The sequence below is a fragment of the Zonotrichia leucophrys genome, chromosome Z (genome assembly GCF_028769735.1).
Source record: "Zonotrichia leucophrys gambelii isolate GWCS_2022_RI chromosome Z, RI_Zleu_2.0, whole genome shotgun sequence".
Classification (NCBI taxonomy): domain Eukaryota; kingdom Metazoa; phylum Chordata; class Aves; order Passeriformes; family Passerellidae; genus Zonotrichia; species Zonotrichia leucophrys.
This window is the reverse complement of record NC_088200.1, coordinates 63,049,685-63,073,958: the sequence shown is the minus strand read 5'-3', so window position 1 is coordinate 63,073,958 and position 24,274 is coordinate 63,049,685. Positions and strand designations below refer to the sequence as shown.

At 40.4% G+C, this 24,274-nt stretch overlaps 1 protein-coding gene across 1 annotated transcript in view; it reads right to left on the bottom strand.

Annotated features, from left to right (window-relative positions):
* The window catches only part of SVEP1 (sushi, von Willebrand factor type A, EGF and pentraxin domain containing 1), a 117,241-nt gene extending 98,565 nt beyond the window's left edge, over positions 1-18,676 (bottom strand). Inside the window, exons 1-3 of the mRNA XM_064735572.1 lie at positions 18,070-18,676; positions 4,913-5,168; positions 3,592-3,768 (exon numbers count right to left, since the gene is read on the bottom strand). Of these exons, the coding sequence (XP_064591642.1) occupies positions 3,592-3,768; positions 4,913-5,168; positions 18,070-18,588 (952 nt within the window). The 5' untranslated portion in view covers positions 18,589-18,676. The remainder of the gene's footprint in view (positions 1-3,591; positions 3,769-4,912; positions 5,169-18,069) is intronic.
* Positions 18,677-24,274: the final 5,598 nt, after the last annotated feature.

The following is a 24,274-nucleotide window of genomic DNA, read 5'->3' as shown; positions in this document are numbered from 1 at the left end:
GGTGTTTTGAAGCCAAGACTGTTGCCCTAGTAGCTGTGCATGTGATTACTGATATGCTGCATATTCCTAAATAAAAGCTTAGGCAAGCTATTAAATATTCATGTGGATGGTGGAATTCTGTGGGATCTCAGCACCTCAGGACTGAGGTGCCGAGCCACCGAGACCACCCTTGGGGGGCTCGGGAGTCCTGGAATGTTGCCAGAAGTGTCTGGTGGCTGGACTTTGATCCTACACAGGAGACGACACTTGTATGAGGATAGGAGGATTTCACCGGGGTGAATGGTGAAGGGATTAGTTAATTAGAGGGTGAGACACAGGCTTTAGGATTTCTGTACAGGGGGGTTTAGAGAAGTAAGATGGAGGAATTGGGGCGTGTCCTGTCCTTCTTCTTCTTCTTCTTCTCCTCCATCTTCTGCAGCGATGGTGGCACTTTGGGATTGGTCATTACTAAAAGTGCACCGGGCAATAAGGGTAAAAGGTATTGGGGAAAAATGATAAATATTGTACACGTAACTTTGGGTATAAAGATAGGTGACTGCCCGGAGGGCGAGACAGTGTGCTCATGGCTGGCTGCTGAGCAGACCTCTGTCGGGCCGAAAGAAAATCTTTTAGATAAACAATTAATAAACACAGAGACTGAAAGAAGAACTGAAGCCTCTTCTCGTCCTTTGATACGCGGGCTGCCCCAAGGCCACTCCGAGCCTTTCCAGGCCCTCCAAACAGCCGAAAACCGGACAGAATTCAATAATTATATCCAAGCAGAGAGCTAAATATAAACAAAAGAATGAATAACCAGCTGAGAGAACAAGGAATTAAGTTACTTGTTCTGCCCTGTGAGCTGAACATCATCTTTATGGACACCTTGTTCTGCAAAAAATAGGGTCTACATGTTAGACAAAAGAAACTACTGGTTGAAAGACAGCAGTTTCCTAATCTCTCCAATAACAGTGGTTGTGCTTAGGAGCAACTGATGAGGTGAACATGATGGGTACTATTTTCAGTTGCATCATCTTGAACCTAGAAGGTCATCCAACCCAAGAGACCATCTAAACCAGAACTTTCCAAGGGGAGTCTTACTCAAAAAAAATTGTGAAAACAGCATATCAAAGAGCATATATATAGCATATCAAACAGCATATATTCTAACCCTGTAAGAAAGAGAAAAAGATACCAATGGAGATCTGAATATTTTTTTTTTACTTCCCTATGAAAGGTGCAATTGATTTAAACAACTCATCTTTTATTGACGAAATGGAAGAAAGGGTCCTAATGAGAAATCACAAGATTTATTTTTGCTGCCTTCTGTGCTTTTCTTTGGTTGTCCCTAGTTTGAACCTCAAGGAATTTGTGATCAAGGAAAAGGAGGAGAAGAAATAGTGAAGAGTTACTGAAGAGGAGGTGCTCATGTGCTCTGCAGTACTCGGGTGCTGGTTACAATCCCGTTTTTCCTCTCACTCCCTTCCTTTGCCACAGTTATCACAGATATCTCTGGCCACATGAAGTACCCAGTGTGGGCCAAGAAGTTTTGTTTGGTTTGCTTTTTAAAGCAGAGAACAGTCAGTCTGTTCTTCCTTTAGTGGCACATCAACAATACTACAAAGAGCGGGAGTGGGACACTGAATTTCCGCTTTTCAGCACAAAGCACGTGGCTCCTATTTTATTTCACAGAGTGTTTTCTGGTAATTATGAAAGTAAAAAACTGTAAGGATTTTTACATGTTATTCTGATGTCTCACATTTAAAACCATAAACAACAGTAAGGTTGTTTATGAAAAGCAGAGAATACAGAAAATAATGACAGAAAATAAACACAACAGCAAAACTAAGAGATGCTACACAGAAAAGCAATTTCCCTCTTAATTCAAATTCTTTTAAAAAAGCCTTACTGTATTAGGGAAACACAGACTAGTGGAGTATCTTCAAGTTTTGCCAAAAAACCCCTAAAGATAGTCCAATTAAAATCGAAGTCCTGTCACTGTAAACTTGCCACAAATCTTCCTGCACATTATAGAATGAGGAAAAGTTAAGATGCATTCTTAAGATTCCTTATGCTTTACAAACCCACGGCTATGCTTGGATGCGAAATGTTAAAAAAAGGTCGGAATCCTTTTCAGAATAAAAGATTTCAAAATAGTCTCTTTTTCCTTTAAAGAACACATGTCTGTCTGTTCAAATACAAGAGTTGAACAGAGCATACATAAAATGTTTGAGTTTCTTAGGTCAAATTCTCCCTAAAATACATGTGTGCAACTTCAACTACCATCACATACACAGCAGATGGCTGCAATTATCAGCTTACTTGCAGTGTATTTAATATCAGACCCTTCTACAAGTTTACTTCAGAAGCACCAAGGAAGCAAAAATGAAACTTTTGTCTGCAGCTGCAAACTAACCATTTCAAGAAATCTGACTTTTACAATTTTTGGTAGTACCACCAAAAGACCCTTTCACGAAGAAAGGGCAACTCTAAAATGATAGTCCTGCTGTCTTGACGAATAGTTCAAAACAACATTTAATGACACAAACTACTGATAAAGGCAGAAATGCTGTATGTATTTTGTTCAATATCTTACTATGGCGCTCAAGGTAAAGGAAAACTACTTTATGACAAAAGGAAAAATATGATGAAAAGGAGGTTTTGTCTTAAATAAATTAATATTAGAACTGAAAATAAGAGAAATGGAATAGTGTATTTGTTTAGAGTAAATCAAGCACAAAAGGGAGCTGCAACCACTTGTATAAAATACAATTCTGATCCATTGTGCCAGTACTGATATAGGTTCCTAACTGCATTCCTGTACTCATGTTGCTTTCAAAACTCAATGAATTCCTGCTTACACACTGAAAAAAGGAAAGGTGTTCCAGAGGCACAAGGAGAATTACAATGTGATAATTGGCAGGGAGTGTAATACAACTTTATGGATCAACTTCTGTAAAGAAGTATAAACTGTTATTTTAATCATACTTCGAATGGATATGAGTAAAAAGGATTTGTCCAAAAATTAGTAACAAAACCAGTATTAGCAAAATGTCACAATGAGAAGTCTCTCCTTAGTGACTCAACTGTTTTCTTCCTCTATGGTAACTGGAAGTCATCATGGGAGAATTAAAACACATTTCCATGATTGTAAGTTTCACCCAAAATTTATCCTGCAAAGATCCACACATATAGCCCCTCTCCAAACAGAAGACTTTATGGAAGTTCAAAAACTGATCAGCAAAACTCATGAGGGAAGAATGTACTATGAGCACTTGAGAGTAAAAGGTATTACCTCAGACTCTGTAAACTTGTGGTCACAAATTTCAGGTGTGCTCTGTTTTAGGCAAGTTTTACTTTGTCAGAACATTTGCCCTATTCTTACCTCGTTCCTGTGCATCTCTTTGATCTATTGCTGAAGACAAGGTGTGAGGTGAATTTTGCTGCTACAGCTATTCTTATGTCTTCAGCCAGAGAGTCTTCTAGCAGTCTTGGATGCATTCTGATCCAGGTTTATAGCCATAATCCTCAACAGATCTTTTAGCTCTCAGATAGATTAGCCATGCATTCAGAGCATGCAGAGAAACCCTGAAAATGCTGAGACATGAGACTCACCTGTACACTCATGTTGTAGTCCTTTCCCATAGTATCCCTTCTCACAGATACACTCGAACTGGCCCGTGTGAGTGCCACACTTACAGCTTGCCATGATGTCACAGCAGTTCTCGTTTGCCTCGCAGAGATATGAACAATGAGATATATCTTCTTGAATATAGCTGCCAGAGGGCAGGTCTGAAATAATATAAATTTATTAACCAAGAATTCAAACAAGAGTAATGCCACAGTCTCACATTATATCATTAGTGAAACACTTGTTAAAAGCCCTAGGTTCCAGCTCTAAGTAGGCAGCATGGAGCAGAGCCCTGCTATGCTCCACATGCAAAAGATTGGTGTCCTTATTCTGGAAAAGGGCTCACTGAAATCCAGTGGTGCACTCAGGTTTTCTCCTTGTTTGAGTCTAACACTGCCAGAATGCAGTCTCACTCCCAACAGAAGCTGTTGGGACAGGTTTTCCCAGCTTTGGTGGATGGTTCTTCCGATTTGGCATGAGGAGAACATTTGGTCATGGCATGTAAAACCATTTGGTCACATTATAAACTAAAAAACTTCAGCACATTCACATAGACCAACCTTACCTGGAACAAACAGGCGGGCAACAAAGCACCAGAAAACCTTATTTTACACTGTTATTTTAAATTAGTATGTCTTTAAAAATTATAGCAAATAAATTCAAATGACTAGTCTGACGCCTGTTCTAAGCCTCAATCAAGCAGCATTGTCAAACAAACGTCTAATCGTGTGTTCTCTCTTGCTTGTCTAAATCTACCCTCTATTTCAGAAGGAACTTTTATTTTAGGAAATAGCAGATTAAAAGAGGAATTGCAGTCTGAACTCTCTTTCCAGTTTTGCTGCATGTATAAGATCATGAACACAAATTGTATTGACTCTTACAGAGAGGGATCCAGATTGGTTGTGAGAGGGCTGTTACTGTGTGAGACACCCTAAAGGTATTAAGTCTAGTTCTAAAGTGTACACTCGGTGCCTCTTGTACCTGACTACGAGGTTCACTTGTTCAAGCACAAGATACATTGGGCCAAGAGCACAGTCTGATCTTCATAGACAAAATGAAGAGCTGAAGGGATGTAAGCATGTATACACATCAGTAAGGAGAATTTTTCTCACATCCTGTTGATGATGAGTTAAGTTAAAGAAAGTTTATCCTTTTAACTGAGAGACAAACACCTCTGCTAAAAAGTAGGAGAAAAATAAAAAGAAAATCAACACTACATGAAGTGTAAATGCAAGACAGTACTGTAGAGCTTTCTATTCAGATCTCTCTGCTCCCTGTAGATTTCTGAGGTTAGGACATTAATACCTTCATGAAGAGCTCTGCGTGCCAGAGCTTCAAACTCAGTAAAACTGTGAAGAAGATAACAGTGATCTTCTTTTGGGTGGGATGCCATATCATTCAGTTCTCGGATATTCCCCTGCCATATCCCAAAGGTGAAGATTTCCACTCCAAGTTCACGCAAGGATGCTGCAATGGGTCTCGGGTCTCCCCCATTGGAATAGCCATCAGTAATGAGAAATATCACTTTTGTAGCATTTCCACGGGCATGCCGTAGTATTTGCTGGAAGAGAAAATGAAATTGCACACCTCAGCCAAAGGTTGACAATGGTTGGCCGGTACATTACTTCCTCCATTATATGACTCCTATAACTTGAATTATACAGCTAATAAGGCCCTTGCAAGATCATCCACTATAACAAAGGTCAAACAGCTCGTAGAGCCTGTGGTTGATGAAGGCAAATCACCTGAGTCACACTTTAGGTGGTCACAGTTTACACAACCACAAAAATCATCACATCATAAGAAATAAGACACTTTTCATGCTGATTGATTAAGTCACCCATGCATCAGATTCACAATGATTCTGAGGAAAGCTTAAGTGACTTTGTTCAGATTGAAGTTTAAATAGGTACTACAAACATTGAAAATCTAGTGCAAGACCCAAAGTACAATCTAACATATTTTAACGCAATATTATTTTTTGACCACTAAATTATAAACCCCACTGCTGATTTATTGTAAGGCTTCTCCTAACAAATATTTGGACTGTTGGTTATTTTAAATTCAGCATAAAATTCCCCATTTGTCCATGCTGAATGATGCTTTCCTCCCTTACAACAGTTTGCCAAGATCACTTTGGATAGTCCATCATGGCCTAAAAAATGCCTGTAGCTCCTTCTACTCCGCTGCTTGCTCTTCCTAATACTTCACACAAAGCATGAATGATACTGTTCCCAACTGCCTGAGCGAGACCATGCCCCACAGATTCCTGCCCATTTCAGAATTCCAGTCTGACAATGCACTAGAATTCCTAATCATGGCCAGGTGCTGTCCACAGCCCTAAAGCAGGGGATTGTGGAGATGTATTCTCTCCATCCTCGGGGAATTTATGCAGAAAGAATTAGATGCAGACTTCCAAGTTGGTAGCAGGTATTATGCCCATGTTTTTTTCAATAACAGGTTGTACCATGCTACAATTAATGCAAAAGACCACATTTAATAGACCTTTGAATGATATTCCAAAAGACATGTCATTGTATGAAAAGGAGGTAAATGTGATTAAGACACTATTAACAAGCACAAATTCCAAAACAAGAGATCAACCGAGCTGAACTGTTTTATTACAAAATCTTTATGTAAATCTTATGAAGTGAAATCATCTGGCTTTCAGCTGATCCAAAAGGTTACTATCTAGGCCAGCCTAAATAACCTATAGAGTTTTTATACCTCTTCTCAATTTTAGGACAACTGGATTTTGATTTGTCAGTTCTCTGATTTCAGGTAGATACTATGCAAAAATAAGCACACACACCATAAATCAAAGCGCATACCATTGGCACTGTGGTCTGAGAGACTGCCAAACAATATTTTGCTGTTGGGCTTGATTTTATTACTACTTGTTTGCAAAACCCAAAGGGAGTGAAACCAGATTCTCTTGCAGTCAAAAATACCCTTCACAAATCAAACTTATTGTTCCTCATATTGCTTAAGTTATAAGTGGAAAACCAGAATGAAGTAGGAAAACAGAATGAAGTGGGAAACTAGAATGAAAAGAATCAGGAAGAAAAAGACAAGACAAAGGGCAACATGAAGACAAACAGTAAGAAAAATGTACTACTGCCTAATTTCAAAATGCATTCTGAAACTGATGCTCTAGTACAAGTGACTGCAGACAGAGACAGTAATGTTATTTATAATTCACATGTATAATTTACATATTTACCATTAACTGTGCTATTTTAAAACAGAATATAAACAACTTAAACTTCTATCCAACTTCTCAAATATCCAGGCTGATATTCTCTACTCGGGATGTTTGTCTGAAGCTATTTTAGTAAAAATGGCCCTTTTTTGAAAAACAAGACAAGGAAAACATATGTTCCATCCCTACTGAATTGGTTTTGGCAACTGTAGCATCTCTGAGCTTTGAAAAAAGAACATTTAATCTGCAAATTACATAATAAAGGTGGAAAAATATGCCCCAAATACATTCAAATTCTGGAATGCGTGTAACTGAGGAAGAAACCACAACTTACACAGGGTTAAGAGACCTTATGGTGATTGCCAGTGCAGGTCTCTGAAGATCCCACCTACAGGCAGATTGCTCTAGCAGATTATTTTTTCAGCTTGTGATTATGCCATAACATGTACAGAAGGGGGAACAAAGCTTAATTTTGGAAGTATGGCAATTTCTGTAGTATCCTTCAGCATTGTTTCCCTCAGTGCATAAACAGGGAGCTTCCCACACTTTGCAGATGAAGGTAGTGGATAGCATTCCAACATCGCCCTGGTTCTTCAGCAATTAATGCTCATAATCAGCAGCAGTTATACTTCCACATTCTCCCTAAACACAGAGACATGTCTGTCTGCATGGCCAGGGAAAATATGAGCTTGAGCCCCAGTAGTCTAGACAGGACTACAGATATCTCAGGACTATTTAAATCTGACTAGCAAATAAGCAGGGATTTTATTTTACAAAATTAGACTGCTACAAATGCCCTTGGAAACTCCTGAAACACAAACCTCCATGAACTTCCAAGTAATCAAGAAATTTGAATGATACTCCAAAATAGTTTGCCAAGAAATTGCCTGGTCCCGTGAAAAATTGCTTAGCAAGACCTTTTAAAAGATGTGGGTTTGAGTAAGTGGAAAGCATCAGTGAAAGACCATCTTTGAGGAGTAAATGACTATTCAGGAAAAGGAAAATATGCCTTGGCTACACAACCCTCAGATAAGGCAAGAGCCAACATCTTTTCTGCCCTCTGCAACCACCTCTGCAAGACGGCACTTCTGTCACACAGACACGGACAGAGCCAACAGGTAAGAGAGCATGAAGACATCTTCCTGCTGCCCAGAAGACTTGAATATTCAGGCACCAGGGAATCTGAGTAGAGAAACAGAGAGACAAACAGACAAGATTGCTACATATTGCCCCTAGAAATCAAAACAAAACAAAGTGACTGACCAGCTTGGCCCTCATGTCTTGCAGCTGTAACTCTAGACACAGAATCCCTGCTGCATAAAAACAGAGGAAAACAAAAGGGAGGGAAAGAAACATTCAGCATGGAGGGGGGCAAGGAAGAGGTGGGAAAGAAGACAAAAGTCTATTATAAAACAATTTGTCTATGTCTGCTGGTCCACTTAGTATTTTTTTTCTTTTTGTGAGAACAAGAGGACAGGCCACCAGCCTGTCAGTGCTGCTGACAATCCAAGTATCAGTCTCCATTCCTCTTCTCTGCAATATTTGTGCAGGATTTCACATAATTTTTGTTTTCTCTAACCCTGACTTACATCCCTCTATTCTGAGTAATCTCTTCTTCTTCCCTCTCCAAAAAGCTGTTTTTCCCCGAAGAAAACGTTCATGTATTTTAAAATGTTTGTTCAACCCCTAAACTTGTTTAACCCTTAAACTTGTAAGTACATGCAGAGATTGTTCATCAGCACCTGCCAACTTAATGGACTGCATCTACATAAAGATTACTTTTTTTCATGATAAGGCTTTCCAGTTCCTTCATAAATCATCAGGTTCTTCATAAATACAGTTTAAAAGCCCTCTAAATGGTACTAGTAAGTTTAAAGGATCCTGAGAACCTGTTTCTTTCACATGAATATCCACATCTGCTTCTGATTTTACCACCAAAAACTGAGCACCAGCCATAACTCAAATTACAGGGCTGAACAGCCGGTTAAATTGAGAATTTAGACCATTTGGTCAATACTATAAATTAATAGGGGACAAGTATTAACAAAACAAAACAACTAGTGCTATTGATGATTCAATAGAAATTCATGGGGCCACTAAAAATACCTAGCCTTTTACTATGTCAGTAACTAGTTTGTTGTCTACACTTCCTTCAGAGAAGTAGTAGATCAGTCAGTTTCAGTAATCCTTACAGATTTTAAATAAAACATTCTTTTCACATTAGCAAAAAGTTATTACCATCTGTATTGTGTTCAGTCACTGTTTGGTGTGTACAAATATCTGGCAGTCTAAACAATTTTTTGTGCCAATAAAAGTCCTTAGAATTAAAATATGAAGTCTTGTGCAACAAAAGAGTTATCATACAAAATCCTTCTCTAGAAATTCACTACTGTAATGGAAAAGTAAATCCTATCAGTACAGTCACAAAACCAGCTAAATCCTAACTTCTGCATTTTTAACACTAACATGGGTTTGTACCACAAAATTAGGAGATAAGCAGTATTGAAGGGCAAAGACTTCTTCAGTCACTTGACAGCCACAGCAATGATGTTGTCAAAGGTTCTTTGTTACTCTTTCAACTACATCTTCTGCGTGTAATCCATAAACATATGATCTTGGGCCTGATTCCTGTCTTTACTTGCTCTTTTGATTTTAAAGAAGATTCTGATCATACAGAATTGAATATTAATATATCTATCTAGAAGGAAACAAGTTGAAATGGGTTACCCTCTCTCACTTTACAGACCAAGCCAGGCTGTAACATCATACAGCCCCAGGAGTAGCTTGCCTGAAAATGCTTAAGTTGGAGCCTAACCCTCAAAATAACATTATTCAACATTCACTTTGCAGGAAAAAACACTACAAAGCAAATATTATTTCCTATAGATCAGGAAGAACCACCACTGCAACTCAGAAGCAAACCAGAAAGCTTTCCACTAGAGAGCCATTCAGCTGCTCTACCCCAAAAGACCACTTTCACTGGAATTTTTTTCACTTTAGGAATGACTTAAAACATACACACCAGGGGGTGAGCTCTGAATAGAACAAAATGATTCTTTTTCCTATACGATCACTTATTCAATATAAAAGAAATAATTTCCATTTTATAATATTATAGAATTAATTTAACTATCCATAATGAAACATATTTGTTATTAAGCCTATATTAAAATGAATGAATGCTAGTTTATTACAAAAAACACTGCACAGATTTGTTCCATGTATTCATAACAATACTAAAACAGTACATACTAATTTGTCATAGGTGGCTTCGGAAGCAGATCAGCATTCCCATTCTCAAAGGGAAATGGCAATGCTAAATATCTTTGCCAAGCTCAACTCTGTTCCAAGATTTCTTTGCTTTCACCTCTCAGGTAAAAATGTTCAAATCTGACAGGAGATTTTACATAAATAAATATTCTATAAAGAAAAAAATAACCAGTACTGTGATCAAGCATGGCTTTTGGTGAAGCTGAGACATCTTATCACTGAATCCAGAGCACTCCTGAGGAATCTGGTCATCTCCCAAGAATAATGTAGAGCAAGAGTGTGACAAACACAGTTCCCCTGCATCAGGAAACTGTTGCCACGTGAAGAATTGTTTGGACTTGGTAGGTGGTTGTTCTTCAAAAACCACTGGCCTATGGAGGCACACAATGCTGATTCTGTAGGAAGAAGATCTGGAAAGTAACCCAGATTTTGCAAGCTTTTATGAGTTCACCAGGCCGTCAGGTACAACTCTGAGGTTGCCCTCTACCAGGGATCACCAGTCTCCCGGGACAGAAAGCATGCCCAGAGGGAAGGGAATGTAAGGTAATGACTTTGGGAAAATTATTACCATATATATAGTTTTTTCCCTGGGAAAATCTATGAATATGTATGTAAAATATAGTATATAAACAGGAGCTTTTCCTGCACTCAGCAAGCAAGATATTTTGGGGGAGATATCCCCTCATGCATCCAACTGAACAAAGAATGCCTGCTTCTTAGTGTTGCATTGGTGCTAAGGAGTTTTATTTTATTGATTTTGGGTGCATAAAAGAACTGGCTACACCTCCTGAGCTCCCCCTCTAAAACAGCAAATATGGTTATTTCATCACATTTTCTTTTGGTCACTATACATTGCTCTTTTCACTGCTCAAATTGAATGAATCTTATCCCCTCTTTAGGTTTCAAAAATTAACTAAAAGATAGCCCCCAGTTAGAGGTTTTGGCTTCCAACTTTTCCCACTCTTCTCTGCACTGCTACACAGGCTCTAGAGAATAAGCTGTCACCTACCTAGAAGGAATTAACTAATTTTAAAGCTTCCCTTGGATATTTCACTAGCAAGAAATGCAATCTTGATTCAAAGAAAAGAAGTATCTATAGAAATCTGGATATTTAAAATACTTAAATAGTTCTTTCAGTAACTGGAAGGCATGATCTGAGTAAATCTCACAACTATGTCAGACAACCCCCCTATGCGGCTGAAAGCACACAGGTGAAAGAGCCAGGCAAGTTCATGGCCAGGAAATGTACTGACAGGACATCTGAGTAAAGACTGACAGATCTAGTAATGCTCAGATGGGGGAAAAGAAGGCTTAAGGTCCTCTTATCCATGCATATTATATAAATACTTAATGAGGGGGGTAGTAAAAAAGATGTATATGGAATCTTCTAATTGGTAGCAAGAGGCAAGAAGTACATATTTAATTACCAACTTTCCACTTAAAGAGAGGAAGCAATATTTCTGCTGCAAGAGTAATCAACCACTGAAACAGGTTTCCCAGAAGGTTTGTGGGCTCTCCATCCCCGGGTATATTCAAACACCAACTTACAACACAGTCTTGAGCAGCCAGAACGAAAGCAACCAAAAACCGTCACTAAATGGTTTCAGTGATGGTTTTTCACTTTTTAACCAACTAAACAACCCAAAACCATCACTTGCTCTACAATGATAGGAGCTATAACACAGAATTTTGACTCACACAGTTGTGTTAGGACTGTTGGATATTGTGATTTGAAATTCTGTGGCTTGCAGTTTTGAGCTCTGAACTAGAAAGAACAGAATGCACCTTGTTTCCAGGAAACAACTAACCTGCATATCCTTCATCGTCAATAATTCTGATGTTTTCTAAACATGACATTAAAAAACAGGGCATGTTATGAACATAGATATTTTCTGAGCTCTTGTGCTATATAACTTTTAACAACTTCATCAAGACTTTGCAAAGTTGCTGGAGGCCTTTATATGCTGCCATGTTGCGTGCTATACTCAACATAACAGTTGCTAATAGATCTCAGTTTGATTTAAAAAATGAAAAATCCTAGTTTTCTTGTCTGTGAGCAGTCTCCATCATTAAAATTACAAAGATGTTATTTGATTTCTTTAGTACCTCTCTGGTCTTCTGCTAATAATAAAAATAGGGACTCAAAAATATTTTACTAAATACGTAACTGATTTTCGTTCATTTTCAGACCAAGCAGTCACATCACTATTGACTAGTACATCTGCCAAATATTTGTTTCTTTTGTGTTTGTTTTAAGCATTTATTACTTTAAATAAGCAGGGGGAAAGAAGAAAAGCATAACTGAATAATTAGTTCCAAAAGGACAAACACAATTCATGAACTGGCCCATCTACTGCCAGCTGTCACTGCTCAATTATCATCTGAATACTTTCCCCCCCCACACCTTTTCTCCAGGACTGCTAGAATTGAGCAACACTAACACAAAGTTATCACTGATAAGAGATGTCCCAGACCAACTGGGTGTGGGGGAGTGCTTGGGAGAGAAACCCAACCTTCTGCTTAACTGTTCATAGTGCCCACGCTTAGCAGAGCACCACAACTCTGAACGTTAAAGCTCTTCACAGACTGCTGCTTACATTCAAGGCTGCTCTTCATCTTCCTGGTTGAGGTTGCCAGTGAGACCTTGAAACAGAGGGATTATTATAATTTTAAAAGAGCTTTGTTTTGGATTGTGCTAATGTCATACAGAAGTAAGCAGCTCCAAAATTTAAGCAGGGTCCTAGTCCTACAAAGAACCCGTTGCTAAAAGCAATAGTGCTTTTAATTTCTGCACCTAGAAAAGTCAGAAAATTCTTAGCATCATAAACATGCAGCCTCACCTGCAAAATCTGACTCACAGATTCCAGCAGCATATGGGACTGGAGGACAAAGGATAAAATATGTATCACAGAACACGGAAAATAAACATTCAGAAGTTTAATGCTGAGGCTTTTGTCAGGAACTACTGCTAAATATTATGTATTTTGCTGTAAAGGCCTCTCATAAGCTTAGGAAATGAATTAAAAATGAACCAACTTATTTGTCCTGACTTCTTCAAAGTTTTAATGCTGTGAATTTATTCCTTCTCTCAGAACAAATCACTCAGCAGTTTTTCTGGTTTGTCTTTGTAACTCTGAAGTAAAGCACATGATAAGACTGATTTCTCTGTGAGGGTCATAACTTCTAAGGACTGGGGATCAGAAGGGGCTTATTGTCAGATCCTTCCAAAAGAGGCTCTGAGATGACAACAAGAAATGGTTTTCTCATGAAAAGGAATCTCTATTCCTGAGACATTTAGGATGATATGATCCAGACACCATAATGGTGAAATGTATCATTCATTGTATTGTTGGTTCCATATTACATCCACAAGATTTGTTTTATTTTGTGCAGCAATATCTATACCAGGCTTCCAAATTACACGCTTCTGATTAGACTAAAAGGCAAGGCACAATTTTGTAAGCACAAGCACAAGAATTCCAAAGAACAGGTTTTCAACTAAAGAAAGTATTAACCCTGATTAGGCAGCCACAGATATTATGCTAAACAAAGCACTTTTTGTCTGTCCTGACCAAAAGGTCAGAGAAAAATTAACTACTTAAAAACTTCTAAAGATAGGTATATTTCAGGCTTGGTCTAAGGGCAAGGAACAATGTGCAGATGTGTATCTTGCCTCTGGCCCTGCCTTATTAATCTTGTGAACAAACCCATGCAAGGTTGGAGTATGCAGGACCAGTACTCTTCACAACACCACACTGATTACAACTGGACACTTAGAGCTGACACCAGTGATGGTTGACAGGAACACTAGCAATTCAGTAACCCCTAGCTACCAGCTCTGCAATTGCAAAGGTGGCCACAGAGGTGAACCAAGTTGACTTTTTGATTTTTTTTACTACCATATCTTTAACACAGACTTCCAAAGCCATGCCAAAAACACTGTCAACCAGTCAGTTAGCTCTAGTTGACCTAAGCCATCATAGGATATTTAGAACATGATGCCAAAGATAGCCTAGAATCTGCTGCTCTCTCATTATTAGCTGCAGATATTGCAGAGAACATAGGAGCAGAAATCCATGAACACATGTTTGATAACCAGACAATACACATGATTCTGAATATTCATCTTTTTAGTGAGAGGGCATTACTTTTTTCAAATTAAAAAAAATTAACCAAGTACATGGTAAGAAAAGATTTTCAGTTCTTTAGCTCCAATAAATTTTTCATTTAAATTTGAAAATGAGATTCTGAATCTGAAAATGCATTGAAAACAAAAGCTAATTTTCCTAGTGGGTAACAGTGTTGCATCTTGTACTTTTGTCATACAGAAGAAACAAAGCCACTGTTACTTATTTAAACAAGCATTAAATAAGCATTAGAATTGTTTATTCTAAACTGATATGTGCTTACATTCTTTTGGGGGGCATTTTTTAATATTTATTCACTGTAACACAGAGCATGGTATTTGACATGCTGGTTGGACATTCATCACACTCCCCCAAAATCACATCAGATACAAACACCAGATTTCAAAGACCAGATTCTCAGAAATGTGTAACCTTGATCTAGGTGACAAACCTTCCACTTGCATATACCTATACCTATATTGACTTCAATGGAGTGAAGATGAATTACAAAACCAAAAAAAATTACTTCTTTAATGCAACAATTATTTTTATAACATAGAGCTCCCAAAGGCTCCCTCAGCTACTCCTTTGCCGGATTTTTTACAATTGACTTGGCCGAGTCTGTCTGAGTACTACCTCTGACTTCTGCTTGACAGTAGTGCACACTTATAACTTCCACTTCAATTACGAAGAGAAATTGTTCCCATTTTACTTCCACTGAAAGACAGAAATTAGACTATCTTCTTTTTAAAATGGTATCTTTTTAGAAGATACAATTTTATCAACACATTGCCATGTGGAGTAGTTTAAATAATTTTTATTTTCATCTTTTGTTTTTTTAGACCACCAAAACTAATGCAGCTTCAGGATATTTAAACTGTCCATCAAAAAAGATAGTGCACCAATGGTGGCTATATGTAACTGTGACTCTCAGCTGCTAAAACAAGAACCCATTAAGCTTCCATAATTGCATGAGGACCCCTCAGTTCTGTTTCAAAGCCCATCTGGTAACAAATGCACATCCTTCTCACAAAACTTAATGGGTGGTGTTAGCAGTGGCTATCTCTCAGGATTAGAAGCTCCAATAGAGTTGCCTATAGGTCTCTCAACACTTTTCACCACTAAGGTCTTTTGGCTTTAGTTGCATTCCTTAAGCATCAGGAAGAACACTTGCTTTAACCTGTTTGTATTTTCAATTCTGCTTTGGTTCTTTCTTGCTGTCACAACAGCTCTGTAGCTTTCCATAATGCAGTAAGCAATCTGCTTAACATAAGCTGCATGTGGTTTGTGCTGTCCCATCAACTTATGCTGTGAAAAACTGAAGCCAAAGAGTTTTGAATTAATGAGCTCAGCTTCTTCCCCTTTTTAAGACTGTTTGCATGTGCCTTAAAAGAAAGACTCCAAAAATGAGCACTTGCTAGCTCAAGTATGGCACAAAATCACAAACAGGGTGGCAAACCCAAACATCAATAGAAGTTCATCCATTCCCATCAGGATTCTGTCTCTTGCCACTGTCTCTTGTGGTATATTTGACATTTTTCTGTGAATCACATAGAATTTATCTTTAACAGGCATTGTAGGAATGCCAAAGTGTGGTCTACATGGCAAAAGTTAGTAAGGACAGCTTTGACAAAACACAGAAACTCTGCAATAAACTTGTCTGCAAAGTACCTTTGGAGAGGATGCCAAGGTGCAGTGTCAAGGAGAACTCTCTTATGTTTTTCAAAGAAGATGGACGCTGTGTGGTTGTGCAACTGCTTTTAGGAAGATGTTTTGCTGCCACAGGTTTTGAGACAGCTACTGCTATGTAAATCTTGCTGCTGTTCACTCATGTTCCCAGGTCAGACACTAACTGGCCTGATGACCTTGCAGAATTCACTTATCTCTCTGCCTCTGTGGTTTCAGTGGAACTGTCACAGATGTGAATTAATGACTTTGTAACCTACCAAAGAAGAGGGCTGCACAACGATTTAAGTGCTGGGTTTACTCTAACAATGCACTTTCCTTCATTTTCTATTACTATAAGTGATACAATCACAGAGACTTTGTAATGCTTTGCAGATACTTTTGAGTTTGGAAAAGCAGCAGAGGATTCTGGTCAGAAGAATAAGGAATCCCAAGTTAAAGTGTAAAAGAAAAAGAATAATTCAAAAAAAGGACACATTTTAGAAAAGTGAAAGAAGAAATAATTATGGTTGTACCAAAGGGCAGTTAAAAACATACGGCAGCAGTCTAAGAGTCCAGAGGGAATAGCAGTTTCATTATACTTTAAAAACTTTCTAGATTTATTCCAACAGTAGTATTTTAAACTTAGAACAGTAATTTTCTGAAGAGTGTCTGGAAAGTAGAGTATTCTGTGAAGATGTTAATTTGTGTGACATGAAGAAATCATACCGAAGAAAACCACAGTACAGTATCTTTAACCAAGAGCTAGTAAACAGACCGGAATTTAACCTTGTCATTCTATCTTAATTTTCCCTGTCACCATGCGAATATTTTTCTTCCCACATTCTTATAAGAACACAGTGTAAAATGACAGTCATGCTGTTGCAGCCACAAAGTTTAGCTCAAGAAACTAAATTGTAGGTTTCTGAAGGGATTTTTTGTTTATTCCACTTTAAAGATATCATTAGTCAAGATTTCGTATCAAGACAACAGATGGTATTTCTTAAGCTTATATTTTGTTTTTAACGGTTATTTTTAACTTGTATCATTAAATTTTTCACACAACACCCCTGGGATGGATATATATTGAAACATGGCTTCACAGTGGAAGATCTAATACAGGGATGTGTTTTCCTAAAGCAAGTTTGGCATTAGCAGCTCTGAGCACATTTTAAGTGAACTTGCTTTCTCCTGCCAAAAGTGAAGAAGAGAATAATCTCTGCCAATTTCATATGCCCAGCAGCGACGCACCTCTTGCAATCTCGCTCCTCAGCTCCAAATGAGAATGTGTAAGTGTTTCAAGACAAGTGCACCCATGCTCATCTACAGGACACTACCAGAAATAAGATTAAAAAAAAAAATTAAAAATTGCAAATGAGACTTGGTTTGGTGATTGTTTATGAACACGGAGGCCAAATGACAAGGAAGACCTGGGCCTAGCCTTGTGAAAAAACCTTCCTGGGTAGACTGGCTGTCCCTTGACCATCAACCGAGAAGTCTCCCCAGCATGACCAAGTGCCAACACACGTCCAGGGGCTGCCTAGACCAAATTTCTGCTATGGGTCTGTAGGACAGCATGAAAAGCGATTGTGTTACGGTGTCTGGAAATGCTCCTGGGGACATGCCCCTACTTACTGGTATACTGCACGCAGCTTAAGGTGACCTTTGTAAGTCATCAGCAATTAAAACAGACACCTGGCAGGCAGGTCTGACAGCTAGCAGGCACTCAAGTCCCGCTGCCATGAAACCAGGCAGGCATTTCAGATGCCAGACTTGACTCATGTATCACTTCTGAAACTGAGATACGGGCTCCATGTCCCTTCAAAGAGCGAATTTCACACGTTTGTTTGCAAGGGCAGCAGAAAACATGGGAGTTGCAGGTGCAGATAGCACGGGAAGATAGTGACTAATTGCTCCGACCAGACTATTCTGCATCCCACACCCCATCATACAGCCCTACACCGCTAGTCGCGGAACACCCTCGAGCAACGCAGAGAGCCACATTCCCACACCACACACAACGCAGCACAGCACACCGCACGCCCCAACACCCCACGCACTACAGCGACTCGCATCGCCGTGCCTCCCTTCGATGCCGACACGCCGCCCTGCCACAGCGCGCCCCGCACGGCCCCGCCGCTCGCTCCGCGGCTCCCGGCGCACCGCGCACCCCGCTCCGCGGAGCCGCCCCGTCTCACCGCCGCCTGCTGGAAGGCGCCCTTGGTGTAGGTGCCGCCGCCGCGGTAGGCGATGGCGGGGATCTCCCGTCCCAGCAGGGCGCACTTGTGCTGCTGCGGCCGCCGCCGCGAGATGTAGTCCACGCGTGGCACCACGTTGCTGCGCGAGGAGAAGGTGACGATGGCGACGCGCGTGGCCGCGGGCACCACGGGGAAGTCGGAGAGCAGCTTCTTGACGAAGCGCAGCTCGCTGAGGAAGTTGGCCGGACCCACGCTCGATGACTCGTCCACCAGGAACACCAGCTCCAGCCGTCCGCTGCGCGCCCGCAGGCGCCGCACCTGGCGCTTGAAGGCGCGCCCCAGCTTCTCCACTTTGCTCTCCGTCGTGTCGGGCAGCGGCGGCGCCTCCAGGGACGGCGACGCTAAAGTCGGGGCGCGGAAGAGGACGCCCGGCTGGCCGCCCGGCCGGCCCTGCGGCGCCGCCGGCGACAGGGACAGCGACAGTCCCCCCCAGCAGCAGAGAGCCACCAGGGGCCACATGGCGTGGCGGCGGGCGCCGGGAGACGCCGGCGGGCGCGGGAGAAGAGCTGCTTGTCGCCCCCTGACGCCCCACCTCTTCTCCACTCGGAGAGGCGTCCGGCCTGCCTCCCTGCCGGCCTCCCCGCCGGCCCTCGCAGGTATCCGCGCCCTTTAATCCCCCGCGGCTGAGGCGCTGCCCCTCGCACGCCCCTCTCTCCGTTTTCCCCTCCTCGCCTTTCGGTAGCGTTCTCCCCCCCCCGTCCCTCCCCGCCTCCCGCCGCCCCGTCCCGCCCCGATGGGTCCCACACGGCTGGCGGGGGCCAGCCCGACCGCGGAGCGGGCGGCGGTCACTGGGAAGCGAAGGGGGGCGGAAAGGCAGGACCCCCCGAAAAGCGAGGAGCGCCTTTTCCGCTCCCTCGCCGCGCGGGTTGGAGCTGCTGCTCGCGGGGACGGAGTGAAGGCTTGCACTGACACGTGCTGAATTAATCGTGGTTAATTCAGCCCTTTGTTTTGCGGGGAGGATGCGCCTGCGGCTGGGAGGTTTGAAGGGTCCATATGCTCAGGTCTCGCTCCTGGCTCTGTCACAGTCTCCCTCTCTTGTTCAAGGGCGCACTTCAGCCGCCTGAGGACTCAGCTTTTCAACTTTCAAGATGTAGCAATACTTTATTTATGTACGAGTCACACAGTGACAGCGAGGTGTCCAGATACGTGAGGTGAGTGTCCACAAGGGTGTGTGCATGAAGGACAGGGACAGCACTTGCATATGTACATCAACATGTGTTTGCAAACATATACACTGACGCAGCAACAGTGACAATAAACTGTGCGTGTTATAAAAATTCCTGGTTGCCAACTGTGACATTACTGGCCATTTCTCCGAAGAGATCCTGTGCTGTCTTGCTGTCTGTGAGTCACTTTAGGAGAGAGATACACTCGCAATGAGACCTCCTGCCAAATTCAGAACCCGCTACCCTTCAATCAGTCTCAGTACAGATTTAAATCTCAAGAATATTATGAGATGAGAACTTGGGTTTATTTTAGCCATTGATTTCAAATGGAACAGTTTTCTACTGTTTCTTTATCAACTGCATTTTCAGGAGTAACTTAGTCTCAGAAAAATTCCCCTGGGACAGATTAGCCATGTAAACCTGTTGATTGCAACTTTTGGCCTTTTGTTGGTATTTTCCTTCTTTTACATATTTTCTACTCCTCCTCTCGAGTTTGCTTCTGTTGACATCACAGCGTGATGGAATATGCAGGTACATTGATTCATTTGCAAGTTCAGCCCCACATTTACATTTACGTTTGGTTGAATTATACATTCCTTACACATTGAGGCTTTTAGCTGATGGAAAATTGTTCTGATACTGTCCTTTTGACTTCCCAGCAATACTCAAATTTCACTGCAAATGACAAGAAACTAAGTAACAGAAAATATTATTTAATTAGGGAAATGATGCATCTGATGTACACATTTTACATGTTTTAGATTTATGGAGTAATCCAAGTGCTTCACAAAAATCTGTTTCTTGAGTATACTTCTGCAACTCAGTGCCTGAAGAGAAAATAGAAATCAGACACTTACAGAGTCATATGTGAAAAACAGTTCTGGTACCAAAGGGTATGCTATGTGATGGACTGATCAGTTTCTGTTCATGTTATAGTGAAATGACAGAGACAACATCATACTTGGGCTACTATGAAACCTTTTTGTCTTGAAAGCGTAGCTGAAAATTGCTACAACCGCTGAAGTCCTCAGCAAAGTGATTTGCTCCATTGGTCTTTGGAAGATTAGGAAATGATGCTCCAATTGCATCCACTGTGGTCACACCACACCACTAGTACACTTAGTCTTCTCATCTTTATTTCAGTAGGCTGTAGGACTGTGTTGGTCTTTGCACAAACCAGAATGAAAGAATGGAAAAGTATAGGCAAACTTGAGTGGTTTCTCAAGGTGCTCCTAACCGAAGAGGATCATTGCAGTTACAATGTTCTGCTATTACCCCTGAGTTTTCAGATCATAAAAAGTACTTTAGTCTGGGTTAGCTTGTTGGAAAGCTAACTGTCAGTTCCTCTGTTCCACCCATATTTACATATTCCCAGATTCATCTTTAGAGATGCCACACATTTTAGGACTCACAAGCAGAGGAAAAGAAGACATACTGAAAACACTTTTAGCAAAAGAAGAACAATTCATGTCAATGGCCCGTTGCCAGTGTGCAATCAGGTATGACTAATGGTGAAAACACAGTAGTTAGAAATTAATAGTAGTTAATTTCAGTCTTGTTGATCTCATCAGAATTACGAATGCAAAAAAAACCCCAGGGAGATTCTAAATTAATCCTTGATACATGTACAAATTTCAAAAGCATGTATTTTCTTAAGTCACACAGACCTTCCAGTCATGCTGCACAAAAATTCTTACTGGTTTAACAAAAATAAACGTGTACAGGGCTGCAGAGTGAACTCATCACTGCAAGATGTAAATATATCTATCACACAGGGAGTTTGTAATAGTAGAGGGATAAAGAGGTGAGCAGCTAAACTTTGACTATGGATGCAAGACTGAGATGCTAGCACAGTGCTAATGTGAAACAAAATCTAGGAAAATGTAAATGGCAAGAGGAAATGGATAATTTTCAGTCCATGGTTAATTAGTGTGCAAAAGGCTTTGAAAAGAGTTGGTAACTTGTATTTAGTGAATAATTCTCCTAGTATATTTTCCCTTGTATATAACACGGGTACGTCTCTTTACATTGAATGGCATTCAATCTATTTGTGCAGAGAGGAGACACTAAATTACAAGACACTGAGAAATTAGCATCAGCATCTGTAGTAAAGGAAATCCAGTGGTAGGAGGGAAAGAGTGAGGGCAGCCAAAGAATTCAAGTCTGCTCCTAATGTGATTTAACAAAACCCTAGAATAATATCTGGAATAAACTGAAACTTAAAAGCTCGGACTCAGCATGCAAAATCCTCAAGAAAGTATTTTATCCACGAGGCTGTACTTGCAAAAGAAAAAGTTGTCTTGCAGATGGTGAAGGTCGTGTATGTATGTGTAAGCAGCAAGCATTCTGTTCACTGTATGTTCACTAAGCTTTTCTGAAAGCAGCATTTTCAGGGGAAATCTCTGTTGTAATGAAACTGCCTTCTCCAAGCCTGCCTGCCAGCTTTTTACAAATCCTTTCCATGTTGGTGTGCTTAAGCCCTCTTCTTTTGATGGTCTTTTCCCTGTTGTATTCATGCATATTATTTGCTCTTTGGTTCATACTGATCTGTAGCAGATGGGGAGGTGGAGAGCAGAAGGAATTTTTTCCCACTTTAAGTGTCCCTGAAGGTCAAAATATCTGCCCTGGGCTTCATTACTTGAACACAAAATGCAGATTTTATGTAGCTTCTGATGACAGGATACTTAAGGTGGTGCTGGACTGTGACTCTATTCCATTAAAAACAGCAGGTAATAAAAAAAAAAAATAGATCTTGTGAATAAACTGTCTTTGTCATGTGACAGAAGAGGGCTGACCGGCCCTGAAAAGGAAAGCTTAAGAGCACCACTTCAACCGCTTTTACAATCACATTACCGTATCTCTTTAATTGTCTTATTAAAATCCACAGACTTGGTGAATTCCAGTAATTCTTTACTGTCTCCCCACAAGATCATATGGTCATTTAACACCAGTCTGATTACTAAACAAAAGGGAAATCTTTACCCCCAGTTAAAAACCCTTCTGCAAACAAACAGTCTGAGGATTGCTGTCCTTTAGCCAAATAGCTTTTTGCTTGAATTACTCAATGAAACAGGGCCAAGCATCTTTCCAAATATGGAGAAGAAAAGCATTGTGTTTCCCCCCCTTCATGTTCCCCCAAATACAGCTGGACAGAGCACATCCTTGTATTCAGCCCACACAGTATTTGTGCCTGCAAAGACAGCACCACAATATCACATACCCTACAATTTTTGAAGGAATGCAGGTCATTTTTGTTTTTACAGTAAGGATGTTCTGTTAGCAACTTTGTACCACAGTGGAAAACCCAGCTGCAAATTAAATGTCTTCTGCAGGAATTTTACAGCATTCTAAATTTTAGCTAAACTAGAGATAAAATGACAGCTTAAGAACAGAAATCATAGCCTGATGTTAGTTAAGCTTGTTCTAAGACTCTCTTTGTGCTCAAGCACACAGCTTCCATCTGGGGAAACCTAACACAGTATGTAGCTAGCAGAGCTAGGCTTTCTTCCCCTTCAGCCTTTGCCAAGGTGCAGGATTACTCTGTGCTGTCCACTTCTCCTTGCAGATGTCAGGGGAGTATTTCAGCAGGGGGTGTTTAAGGAACTACATGAGGAGGAAAGCTTTCAGGAACAGCATTTACAGAGCAGGGGTAGAAATACTTTCAATCTCTTTACATGAAAGCAGCAGAGTTGTTCTAGGAAAAGGGGAGAAAGAAAGGGCTTTGGGGAGTTGCTTCATCCTCTTTCTTCCTGTGCCTTTTTGGAGAAAGAACACATCCAGGTCCTGAATGTATCTTCTCCTCTTGGCTGAGAACCTTCACCTCCCAGTGCTGCTTCATTCATTGCCCCCAGACTGGAGCAAAGATCAAGCAAGGCTGCAGTCTTGTTGCAAAGCAGGGTCTGCTCTTGAAAGCTCCCTATGTTAGAATGCATTGTTGCAACACAGTGTCTCAGCACTTTTGGACAGTTAAAATTTAATTTTTTTTTTGTGTGGCAATAGTGAAAGGAGGAGAGCATTATACAGGATGTAATGTGCATTCAGTTCTGAGGAGCCAAAGTTAGGCTATCAAGATCTTAGTCATAAAATCTGAGAGGATTTTTTTGGCCATTTTAGGCCTCAGTTGTAAACAGAACATATGGAGGAAACAAAGAATTTTCTATAAATATAAGAATATTCTCAAGAAGGAGGAATAAAAGGATATTAAGCTCTTAAATTATCACATTTTTATCATCAAAAGTTGGGAGAGATACTTTGCAATCCTTTCAAATGTCAGTAATTCACTGGCTATAATTATTTTAAGATAAATTTTCCAGGGCTAGAAACTTGAAGTCCAGACTTCCCACATAAATACTGTTTAAACACACACAAATTGAAGGCAGTCAGTTTTGATTTACACACACAGATCCCATTGACACCTCTGGGAGTTCTGACACAGACTGAAGAGAATACATAGTGCTTAAATGAGAGCAAAATGTCTGTCCACATGACTTTGGAAAAAGATCATTATGTAGGAGGAGAAGTGTCAGTCTGCCAAAAATTGCTCCTTTCAGGCAGAGGTCTGTGCATTTTAGTCTTCAGCAGAGCAAACAAACATTTGAATGAGCCAAATTATGGGTTATTAGTTCAAGTTACAAAAAAAGAAAAACAAGATTTGTATTGCTTCTCAGTATTCAGACAATGATGAAGTTTAGTCATAAGAATTTTGTTTTCGCTGGTGGACAAGCCCAATGCACAATAAAGATATCATATGGCTAGCTTCCAAAATTAAAAAAAAAGGTAGGCAAAATCAAAACATCTGCTGGTCTCTGTTTGCACAGCAGATGTTCACTACACTTCTAAGCTAAGCTTTTCAGAATTCATGAAGCATACTTTATCCATAAGCACACAGTCAGTCTGTCTTTGACCTACAACATTCATGCTAAAGTGAGTGTATTTTGCCATGTTCTACACCCTGAAGTATGTGCTGTGTGATTTTTGAA